Raw genomic sequence first — 13,057 nt, forward strand, 5'->3', positions numbered from 1 at the left:
TATTCGTACAATACTGTGCCTGTTTAACATATAAAACTGGCAGAAAAACCTGGACTTTAGCATACCCGTGCGCTTGCGTCACATCCGCCATATTTAAGCAAACTAAAACCAGCCTCGCATAAAAAAAGGTTTTATTGATTCGTAAAATGGTAGAAATATAGAAACGAGTGTGTCGAGACATCTTTGGAGTCGTGAACACAAACCGCGGGAAATTATGCAACGAACAGACACAGTGACATACACAACCGGTCTTATTGAGTAACTCCCTTGACCTTGGAAACATTGGAAGCTAATGCGATACATTCTAAATCCTAACCGCTAAACTTTAGAGTACATTATCGTTTAAATTTTAAAACATGTCATTATCGCTTGGTATTAGTCCAATGCTACAAAAATTGAGAACAGTGGGCCAAAAAACTGTACCTAGTTAGGATTAGGTGGGTAGAGCGTGAGTTGGCAAAAGTATGCAGTATTAAAATCTGTCACCGATTTTGGCTCCAACGTTTGCTTGATGCAGTGCCTCGCGTAATGTGCAGCGAGTGCGCGCGCTGCCGCGGTCTCACTCTCGGCCCGCGCAAGGCCGCGCTCATAAAGAAAGATTATCACTATTATCCAATTATACATGCTATTGAGTTATTGTAGTACTTCACCAAGACATTCCGCGTGTTTACACACTCAGTTACGAAACACTTGAATATCAAGTGCTGTGCTGTGCCATAAATCATTTGTTACGCTCATATTATGTGGGTCAGCTATTCGGAACACTTTTTATTTTCATAATAACCGTAAGCAATGTCAAACGTCGGTTGAACTAGTATTTCACCGAGGAATTTTCGTCTCTGTAATATTTATTTTATTAAATTTTATTTTCGGGGAAGCCGGTTATGTTAATATTTCCTGTTTCATGTAACAAACTTGTTACGTAACGAGTTTGTTTTATTATTTCTAAGTTATCTAGTAGATGGCAGCACACGCCACGATAGTTATAAAATCCTTAATTTCGTATACAATAAAAACCTGTTTAAGTACATAGCTATCGAGTCTATTGGCAGTCGAGTGGAAAGCAGAATACTGAATAACTCAATAAATGTGATCCCATATTCATTGTGCTCAAAGAGATCAAGGCGACGTTTCTGATTGTGAACTAATCTGAATATCGAGAGCAAATATTGCCTTTTAGTTTGCATAGCCACGGTGCGGATAAAAACTGCATTAATCACGTTCTGACGTTAGTTTGAAAACGGAGAGTGATCTCCGCAGCGAGAACAATGGCGCTCACACTCGTGAACAAAAAGTATTCTAGACGTTCGATGTCAGGGTGTCAACACGAATGTTTTGTTATTTTTGGGTCAAGGTCTAGAGAAGTAAGCCAGCAGCCAACTTGCAGTTCTATACTGTAATATTTCTTCGACGTGCGAATGACAGACCACTGACGACTGATGGCCTGTCGCACGAGCTCGGAACATTTTCTTGTTTTTTTTTTTCCGCTCATTTGAATGGTCGGTCAAGGTGATCGATGAACGCTAATTTAAATATTTTGATTAGGTAAGATTCTACATTTCTAACCATTTTAAAAGTCCGTCAATTTAAATTATTCTTTTGCTCTGCTAAATTCTCAGAGAGAATGAACTTAAGAATCGTTAAGAAAATCAGAAATATTTATTGAAGTGTGAATGCAACGTTGTCAACGTTCATTGCTGTAGCTGACGGGCAACTGATATTAAAATAATTACACTTGATGGCAGTTAGAAGTAGTTTATTACAACTAGAGTGTATTATTTTATCGTAAAACAGTCTTCCGTGGAGTTGGCGTGAGTTTCAGCGATGAAATGAAAAAGAAATGTTTTTACAACGCCTGTCATCGTATATTTTTACAGTTTATTTATTCGAAGCGGTATTTTATTTTGTATATTATTAAATTAAATAAGTATTCTTACGTTATATCGACTACGGAAAATTGAAGGAAATAAATGTAAAAGAATCATTTTTGTAAAATAAATTATAGAGTGACTAGTCTTCCTATGACCACCATTTTTATGAAAAAAACTGTATTTAATGGCTTTTAACGTTACTTAAACAGGACCGGGAAAACAGAAAAGAAAGAAGGAAAATTCCATTTGTTACCTACATCACTTACTAGCTACAATGTTGACTAACATTGTATGAATACAGCAGGTATATCCACGACCGCTTTAAATGCGTGCCTGCACGTATCAAAAGTCGAATAACAACAAAATCAATAGAACAATATCTATAATAGAATTCATAACTTCCTATAAATTGAGAAACATTCAAACACAATGAGGAAAAGACACGAAACTCAACAATCAACAAAATTGCCAATAATATGTAGAGCTGTTACTTTGATATTAATTTCATTTTATTTCTTACTAGCTGATTTCCCGCGTTTTCACCCGCGTCCCTTGGGAACTACTGCCCCTACCTGGATAAAATGTAGCCTTATGTTACCCGGGAAGAACATAGCTTTTCAACAGTGAAAGAATTTTTCAAATCGGTTCATTAACTTCGGAGCCCTTAGGCTACAAACAAACAAATAAGAAGTGTAGACTACTTATTTCTTTCCTGAAAAACTTCGCTTTTTCTTCCACCTTAGTCCCTGCTTACTATTCGCCTAAAAAGAACCGTATTGTCCATTATTAGTCAATATATAACGGAAGATAATCCCCATTGTGAGACGCGATTACATTTCCATTCCAACGACAACCCAGCCTTTATGTAACTAAAACCTTCATAGTAATATTACAAAAGCAACTGAAACGTACGTAAACTAGTTTTTACGATGACTAGAACAATAGAACAAACATATCGGTCTTCACGATGCAACATTAATTTGTAATTAACCTTTATTGTTCTAGCTCTAATGTCATTAGAAGCGGCCGTTGATGGAAAAATCTGTAGTGTGTGTACAACTGTAGATGTGGATGATAATTGTAGTGTAAGACAATGTGCAGCGAATCTAAGTGATGTTATGTACAAGCTAGTTCCTGCTAAATCATGATGTTATTACGGTTGACATTGATAATGATGCATCACATACGCTGTGATCGTGACTCTAAGAAAGCAAAGACTTAGAAAATAGTTCCTTAAATGAAGGAATCTTCAAAATTCTTTCATCATGAATTACTAAATGGTCAACCGCAATTTTAACTGTTAGACATGTTAAAACGTTGGCTATTAGAATACCACAGTCAGCAGGTATGTATTCAGTTTTATTTTAGCCACGGTGACATCAGTGGGCATTACCGCTCGCCTTGACTCTCGATTGAAAGATTGCAGTATTTAGAATGGACCTCGCATATTAGATTTCTGCATTATTACTGAAATAGGTTTTGTAATGCGTCTTCATAAGACATGTGGGCTCATCTTCGTAAGAGAACGGTAAAGGATTATACAAATTGAATGGAGGCTGTGAGACAGTTGAGCTGTGAAATTAAATATGTATGTAAAAGCTTTCTATTTCAGGAAATAGTTCCGCATTCATTGATAGGGCTCGTCGTTTCAAGCAATGGGGTCTTTAAATACATTGCGGAAAACGGGCGAAAATATTTTTCGAGTTCATTTCCGGCTTTGTTATAGAAGGTTTCTGTGATAAAATAAAACCTTATTGAAGCACTCGCTAAGTAGGATTTATTCTTTATCTGTCAGCTGAAGTCGTAATAAATTTTAAATAAAACACGAATAAACATAATGAATTCACAGAAAGAATGCAGGGCTGACAGGGGAGGGGGGATATTAGCGAGCCTTTTCCTCAATCACTCCTCAGATTCGCAGCCAAGATAAACCAGAGGTACACTTTGCGCATTGCAAATATTTACTTTGCTTTGTGAGAATCAAGTGATATAAGAGTTGAAGGGGTTTATATGTGAGAATATTAGAGAGATTTATTCTATGTACATTCCACATACATAAATAAAAAAGATAAGAAAGTAAGTCTAATAAAGGATGACGTATTCATTGCCGTATAAACGTACTATCGGAAATGTTTCCAACACATTATTTCTTAGTAGAAAATCAAACGGTAGGAAGTTATCCCGAACCCTGCCATCCCCAGGGATCGTACAATCACTAAGACCGCAGTCATCTACTTAATGGTACACTTTGGAACACAGTTAGCTACGTAAGGAAACACTCGAGCGAATCGAAGCAATAATGCGGTGATCTTTGGAAATAACTCTCGCACTTATCCGCATCGAATCGATCACTTACGACCTCCACAAATGTTATTTTTTACTGGATCACTAACGAAGTGTCAAAGCGAATGCAATTTCAGGAGATTTCAAGCCTCAACCGATATGGTTAAGCAGTTAAGGAGAAAACCGCGTGCCCCGTGTCAACTGGTAAAGTTATTTTAATTGGAATCAGAACAATGCATCACACGAACAATCTAAAAAGCTTTTGAAGCGCCAGTCCGTAGCCAATTAAAATAAAAAATATAATGTAGCTGTATAGAGTTGTTTTTCTTTTGTAATATCTAATTGATGCCGGTCGAAGTTTCGATCATTCTCACGCGGTGTTGGTTTATTTTAACGATGACGCAACCACATGTGTCATGTATTGGAATCAAATGTTCCGTAAACATTACTTTGATTGCTTAAGTTTTCATTTTACCTAGATTACATAATTCTTTTAATATAAATTCAGTACCGTTAAATGTCAAGTGTATAACTGTTTTGCGAGTCTAATTACTTTCGTCAGGTAATTTAACATCATTATTCAAATTGGTATTTCAAGTTTCGCGAGTCAAATTAGAAGTTGTTAAATGTTTGTTTTACTAACTTAACTTTTATTAGAGTATAACAAAGAACATAGTAATAAAGAATTCGGTACAGTACAGTAATATCCGAACCTGAACAAATTTACTCGGACGAAAATAACCTTACAGATAGAATAAAAGAGGGAAAGTAAATAAAGGAGAATGAACAATAATTAAAAGAGCACAAAATAAAAGATACCGTAATAAAGCTGAGTATCTTCAATAATGAAGTTAGTGGAAACAATATAACATCGTTCAAGGACCGCGGACTGCTCGCGACAACTCGTGACGCAACCCAATCGATATGCGAATACATTTCGATTAAATTACACAAAAACCTACCACTTATACAATCTGTGCTATTCATGTATCACAACTACTATTAGACACAAACGACTTTAAACTTTATTTGTTTGACAATAAAGAAGAGAAATGTGAGGTGACGATTAGTGTGCTTAATCACTGGGACACGGACAGAATAACGAATATTTTAAATGTCAAAGTTGCAGTATGATCGATAGGCGGATTTAACTTTTATACTTGTGAAGTTTGGTTAATCTTGAAATATCTATAGAAAAATGTTACATGGAGCGTAAAGACAAAGAAGGAACTGTTACACCAAACTTCAGTGTCACAAAAGTGATAATGGTAATATCGGTCAAAGGTCACGCGATAAGTAATTTGTGTATAGCATACTCTGTCTGTAATGATCTGAACATACACAATACAATTAAAATAACGATAAAAGAAAGATCAAGAAACATAATTCCAGAACTTTTTAAACGCATCTTGCACAGAAATATTGAAGTTTAACCAGAACAGAACGTAGACTAGATAGAACAGGCTGATACAATACACGTTCCACCACCACTCAAGCGACGCCTTTTTCAATCAGTGTTAATTTCCCTTTCAGCGTTGTAGTGTGCGCCTGCGCGGCCATTAGTTACATAGTCGCCGGTTATAACGGCAGTAACTATAACGTCACTCTTAACTAGTTGCAAGGCCAACTGGGGATTATTTGCGGCGAAACTATTAAGTCGGGTAAGTAAACAACGTATTTGTTGAATTGGATTTGCACTTGCAGTGTTTTGAATATAAATAGCATTTGGAAGCAGTCTCGTGGGATTCTTAGTTTATATTCACAGGATGCTCGAAGGTAACAGATAAACCAAAGTGGAATCGAGCTATTACGCCTTCCGAGAGCTCTCAGAAATCCCCTTGAAATCGTCGGATGTAGCGGTCTTGTTGGGCTACGGATGACAACGGGAATAATTTATCACAGCGCTCAGACAGTCTCTGCTCTCCCTTTACAACAATACTTTATCAAGTTATTTCGTTAAATAAAAACATGGTCCGAGAGTTGGACGTGAGAAGGGTAGCAAATGAAATGTCAGCAACAATACAACTAGTCCGGATTGTTTGAAACATTTCAGCTTTGACCCAAGCACATACGAATTATGTTTTAATCTTCATTTTACATACGGATGCCGTGCAAATGGGAATATTTCTCTTTGTATGGGCCTTCCAGAACATTTCTGAGATCAAATGGTTTGATCAAAGGCTCACAAACAAACCTAAAACTAATATCTGAACATGACAAACATCGGAGCCCTATGTCAACGTAACAGGTAAATCGAACAGTCATATTGAATATAAACACAGAGGTGAACTAGAGCGGAATCTGCTCGAGATACTTTCGAACTCTGGCCGTGACTTCGGATACCGAAACCATGGTCAACGGGTAATTAAATAAGTTCAATTGCCACCAAATGTAGTGCGTGCACTGTGTGTACAATGACTTATCTTACATAACGTCCATCTGTTAGGTAAATTGCATTTCGACCAAAATGAATTGTTCATGATCCAAGCTGCCAAAAATCCTTTCCAAAATTATCTTCTATTATATCTCTGATGTCATCAATCGCAAGAATATTTTTGTCATCCTTTGACTTTTCGTGTTTTGGTGCCGGATTTAAAAACTCGTAACGATAAAATACTCGTGTTTGTCATAATGGAAAAGTATTAGTACGATCTTTAACCCATGCTAATGAATCTGTGTTGTAAAGCCAGTCGCACGAGGTGACGCATTGATGACATCCCAGTACTCAAGGTTGCAGACCACCTTCAGTCATAAACACCGAAGTTTTATCTCAATCATTTACTACGAAACCATATTATTTGTAATGATTTTCCTGTCCATTTTTGTAATTCATGCTACAACTATGTTTCCTGTTATAGAACTAAGTAGCTACTGCAAAAGGTTAACTATACATGAAGAGCTCTTGGTATTCTGGAAATTTCTGCAGGCTAAAACCCAGGTGTAAGAAATAAAGTTTAAATACCACTTCTTCAAACTGTGCCACCTCGTTTCGTAGTCAAGGACCTATGCCCGTATAGTCGATGAGTACTATACATCAGGCACATGGAACCCTGTATAAATAAAAGCACAAACAAAACGCGAGCTAGTCACGCCACAGCCGCTATGCACCAGGTCAAACACGAGTCGTGCACAGCTCAGCAGATTACACATACTGCCAGCGGTCAAGGCCAGGCTGAGTTAATTATGAATTTATTTTACAGTTAATACCGTGTTGAGCAAGGAAAAGGTGTGTCAACATTTGAAGGTCTGACCAGTTTTTGCACAGCTTAGATATTATGAATAATTTGGCTGAGATAATATCCTTAAATAGTCGTAATGAAAACGAATAGAAATAAATTGGCACACAATCAGCACCTTGGTGTGCTTTATGCACTAATAGTTATTTAGAAGCTGAATTGTGAAAGTAATACAGATGGCAGTCCCTTTCATTTTCATCTTCTAACTGTACCTCAACGGACAATGAACGGACGAGATCTTCAACGATAATGGCTAATAACTCGTCTTTATGGTTAGTTAATCATTCGTTAATAATATATTGTTTTGTCCGAGATACGTCGTAAGGGTAGCACTAATCACAACATAAACACTTCAAAGAGCCCACACTGGGATTACGGAGACGTGACTGGTGGGAGTCGTTAGGAGCACAAATCACGTCCACAAACATGCGCAGAAGGAATGTACATCTGTATGTATGATCGTAAAAAATCTGATGCGAGGATAAAACTCACGACACAGAGCAGACGTTTCGCCATTGCGCCATTTAGGTCGAAATTAATGCGAGAGGAGCAAGAAATGTACTATCAGAAGGCCATTTACCTGCTAATGTAGTAAACTGTTGACATAAGGATGAAAGAAATAGCATTATAGAAATAACTGACCTACCACATGTTTTAAATATAGCAGGTCCAAGAAAAGGTAGGACCACCTTGAACAAATCGCCATAAAATGTCGAGCACGACACCGAAAATGTTGCCCTCATTTAACTTTACTATTGGTGGTCATTAAAGACTAACTATTAACGGTCATAAAACAATGTATCTACTTAATGTCCCAGCAATAAATTACACGACACAATTCGAGTGTCCCCTCTGCGCAAGTATTGCTAAACACAAAACAAATACACAAGTAGGTTGTTTAGTCTATATTCTATCGGCACCTACTCGCGAGCACTATTAGCCGCGCGCTAACTAACTAAACACATCGTTTCCACTGTGACATAACTCACAACATCAAAGTAAATAGGGGATATCAATCCAAAGACTTTATGTACTCGAGCACTTTTGTTCACTCAGCAACCGGTTCGTGTCAATAAATATGAACAAATACTGGATATTTGATCACCAAAATATTTTAGTCTTAAATAACAATGTCAGTTTATTTCATATAAAACACGATGGGAACGTGCTGAAATTCAGTCGTACCGTCGTAAAATTCTTGAAGAAGTAATAAAATAGAAGCATAATGTTGCACTTGCACTAAATGACAAGAATGCGGGACTGCAGGAAATGGCGCGATCATGAGAAGGCTTACATCAAGAATACAGATACTTCGCGTTGAAGACAAAGAGAATAACTGGAAGAATTTTCCACAGTTTTGTGGTATTAAAACCACTTGAGAGAGCTCATTCATTAAACCAGCCGCAGCATCCGCTAATAGGTGTTTACAGTCTATTTCCAGCCGACCCAATCAGCAAATTAGTGGAGTTAACCAGTTAACCTAAATTTTTGACTAAACAGCATCAACCAATTTGGCACAGGACACACGGTAAGGATAATTAATATCATTCATTGCGCGTGCGCATGTCGTTGCTATTTTTTACTTGTCTGCTTTGTAGATAATGTTGTTTATATATAGGATCGAAGCCACTTATTTTGTTATGCTATTTCGTTATTCATGACATTGTGTCTAATTTTGTTTGCTTTGAGAGCATGTCATCTACAAAGATCGCTTCATTTTAATTGCATAATTTAATCATCGCGTTTCTGATTCAGTTCATCAATGTTTTATTCTTATGTACCGTGGTAGTTAACATTTTAATACACGTACAGAGAGTAAATACTGATGTTTGATATGTACCGCTCGTATCCAAATAAAGGAGCAATGCGTGATCCGAGCTCAGATGCAAATCAGCATTTAAGGATTACTCAACGTTGAGGAGAAAGCCATGTTCATACTGAGCTAAAAATACGAATAAAACGTTTGGTGCTTTATTGACTATGTGGCTATAAGCGTGACTCACAAATGCAATCACGGACTCTATCCGCGTTCGAGCTACAATATTATCAAACAACAGCTTTGAGTAAAATCGATATTTGTCACTAAGCCAGGAATTCGACTGATGTATTTTTGCTTGAATGATTAAAATTAATGACTCTTTCGAAAAACTTCTCAGAATAAAGCAAACAATTAGAAGAAGTTAAAATAATGAATAATAATTAAATCTGTGATACAATGCCTCGGAAATAATTGCAAGTGACGTAATCCCACGCAGTAGGCTTACTGGAGCGATATGGAGTCAGCACGCACTATGGGCGTATTTGTGCAATAAATATCATACCTACGTGTAACTTAACCGACCCACACGAAATAAACTAATTGTGTGCGGTTATATTTAGCTGTCGATAAAAATAACAGTCACCGCAATCTTACATCATGTTGGTTTTGCATGCAAAAATATGCTTTTGGAATATTCGATTTTTATTTTAAAGTTCATCATCTTTCGTTTTCAATATTTCATATTTCGTTTGACAGGATTGTGTAATTTCTAGTTTAACGGAGGTTTTGATGGCTATTTGGCTGCTCTATAAAATCCATTTCAAAAGTGGTGATCGTCTTTTAAAAATGTATCTTTATTTTGTGATCAATCCTGAACCGAAACTCAAGTCAAAACTAGCAACTCACTTCCACAATCGCAATCGGAAACTATTCTCATTTGTGGCTATATTTATTCATAAGCAGAACAATAATGAGCATATAGAACATTAGAGCAAGGCGACATGTCCAATCAGAGCCGCTTGACTATGCGCATCGCTACGAGGCACCGGCTCGGAAATCGAACCTGACACTGTGACCTACATTGTAATGAAGCGTACTGCTGTGTCGTATTGCGCATTATTATTTTCTATGTTACGTTTGTCGTAACGTTTGTGTGCACTGGCTGTTCAGCTGTTTGTCGCATCCCGTGGGTGTATACTGTATAGAGGCAGCTCTGTTCTATTGTTGCCATTTTCTGGTTTGAATTTTTTTGTACATAAAATCTTGCTGTTTTGTTTGTGAGTTATTTTTAGTAGAGATATTCCAATTTCTGTTAGAAACTTAGTTGTCTAATTCCAAATTTTGGCGATCATTCGAATGTCAATTCAAGTCGACAATGAAATGGCAACTTCTCTTCAAATGTATAAAAAGTCAACACAAAACAAGCAGAAATATACTGTTCGTCTATTCAGCTTCAACAATTATTACAATCTATAGTTGTGTAAATCTGATCACATGTCGAAAGGCCTTGACACACCTAAACAAATTGGAGTCAAAATCTCGCATGATGTAAGTTGAACGGACCTCAAGATTTTATCGAGGCTTGCTAGTTTGAAAATTGTTGTGGGAATAATTGCGTTTCAACTACCGATGGTAGATAAGGGTAAGGGCTGCCTTTGATGGAAATTTATGAGAAAGCCTGTGGAATTCTGATGATTCGTGAGTAATAGCTTGATTCAGTATGTTTCGCTGTTATTTCACTCAGTCGCTTTTTTGTGTATAATCAGTTTTTGTTTCTTCCGTTGTTGTTTTATTGCATGAAGTAGAACGTGGCCACTGGTCGTGAATAGCAAAAACATAAAAAGAGCTCTATTTTTGAAGTTTAAGATACTGAGAAGGAATAGCTGAAGCATTTTTTTGACTCACAAAAACAAGTCAATTTATTTTTAACATTCTGAAGTCACCTGAACAATATTGACTAACGCATAAAAGTTTACATCAACTGAATGTATTAACTTACCAGGATAGAAGTCATGGGATTTGGACATCTTGACCCTGGCGCCAGTGTCCTTCTGCAGCTGGGCGATGGTCTCGCCACCCTTGCCGATGATGGCGCCGGCCACCATGGACGGCACCAGCACCTTGAAGTGGTATGTCGGCTCCACGGCTGCAGACATAAAGTAGCATGGTGAGAAACGCCCACGGCAAGTATCAGAAACTGAGCACCGTGTTTTGTTTCATTGCGAATAAAAGAATTACGCGAAATTAATATTTAAGTTAAAATGTAGGTTATAATTGTTGAGAGGCTTTACATAATAGATTAATAGAAGAATAACTACAAGAGGATTTCCATTAAAGTAAACAAGAACCGGGTAGAATCAATGTTTGCTTAGGACGTCTTTATTGTTACCAAGATAAGTACCTATGTACATTACATAGATGTTGAAATTGGGACTTAAGCTTCTAACTAAGCTTCCAAATTACGTAAATGCTCAAATACCATTCGAAATTGGCGATAAATCAATAACATGATATAGCCCAAAGTCCCAAACCCTTTGAAGATTAGTCGTAAAACCAGATTATACTAATTGCTTCAACAATGTTCTGGATATTCCTCCCAACTCCCGATATAAATAAACCTCGGGATTTGCATAGGTAATTAAAGAAAATAAAACCGAGATTAAATGCGCAAAGGGTTGAATAAATTGGCTAGCTTCGTTGAAAAGGAATCGAATAAATGAACCGAAGATAAAATCTAAACAACAAAACACAGTACTCAGATTCATTTGGCTACATTTAAATTAGGTTTCATTGGATCGTGTAGCCATTGCAGCTTGATTTAGATGAAATCCCAATTTATATGTATTATGTAAAATACATCAGCGTGGAAGCTGGCGATCCAAAGTGGCAGAAAATGGCAACTTTGGAGCACCAGTTCCGGCATAGCTATCGGATGAGTCAATGTGAAGTGCATTATTATGTTTGTATGTATTGTAAACCACACCTGCAGGGCCTGTGCTCATGTCAGTCGCGATGACGGTGTATGAAGATTCAATAGCCAACGTCAAAAATACTATATTATTATATTAATTAGCACCAACAGTAGCGTGTTTGGTGACGAATTACATTCGCAAGTTTGTTTTGGCACAGCTTGTGAATTTCAACGTGCCAGTGTTAGATGTGTTTGCTTTAATGCTTTTATTTTAATCTGAAGGCAAATAGTACAGCTTTTAATTATTTTATAGTTATTAATTAACATGCAATTTATATCGCTGAGTAATGCTAGATCTAAACACAGATGGACAAGACGTCGAAGAAAAGCCTAAATGATAGATGATGGATATAAAATGATCCTTACTCCGAAACCTGAGATAAGAAGACACTGAAAGCCACAATATTTCGAAGAATGATATCAAGTGTACACCAAAAAGTTTTGAAGTTTTGATATTTCCCGGTGGGATAAACAAGAAGAATTTGACAAAGAGAATGGACAAACTTGGAAGGAGGACGAACTAAGTACAGAACAAGTTTCACTTGTTTGTTTTCATGGCTCATATCTAATTACGCATCAAAACGCTGGGCGAGTTCAGGAATCCCGACTGAAACCACATAGAAAGTTATTTAACTTAAATTAAACGCAATCAAAAAATCTTATCTCTGAAGAAAATTGCATCAGAATAGAATTTTTTGAACGCAATAATTCAATCAAAAAGTAATTTTGGGTAGGCCTTGACGGGCGCCTCGTGGCTTTTGTAAAGGGCCATTAATCAGGTGCGCATATTGCGTAATATGTACAACAATATGAAGAAACTAGCGTTCCACCTACATTCAATATGTTTCAATTGAGTGGCATCCCACCGTCTGACGGCGCGTCTCATTTGACCTCATTTCAAATGGAGCATGGCAGTTCACCTGCCACATCTCGCCAC

The 13,057-nt window shown here is 37.1% G+C and overlaps 1 protein-coding gene across 6 annotated transcripts in view; it reads right to left on the reverse strand.

Moving 5' to 3' along the window:
• Positions 1-13,057, reverse strand: part of Ps (pasilla) — a 54,941-nt gene that overhangs the window by 24,871 nt on the left and 17,013 nt on the right. For all 6 annotated transcript variants that reach the window (XM_021336268.3, XM_021336266.3, XM_021336271.3 and 3 more), the window contains one exon: positions 11,149-11,295. In XM_021336268.3, coding sequence (XP_021191943.1) covers positions 11,149-11,295 — 147 coding nt within the window. The remainder of the gene's footprint in view (positions 1-11,148; positions 11,296-13,057) is intronic.

This window comes from Helicoverpa armigera, chromosome 20 (assembly GCF_030705265.1).
Source record: "Helicoverpa armigera isolate CAAS_96S chromosome 20, ASM3070526v1, whole genome shotgun sequence".
In the NCBI taxonomy this organism is placed as follows: Eukaryota; Metazoa; Arthropoda; class Insecta; order Lepidoptera; family Noctuidae; genus Helicoverpa; species Helicoverpa armigera.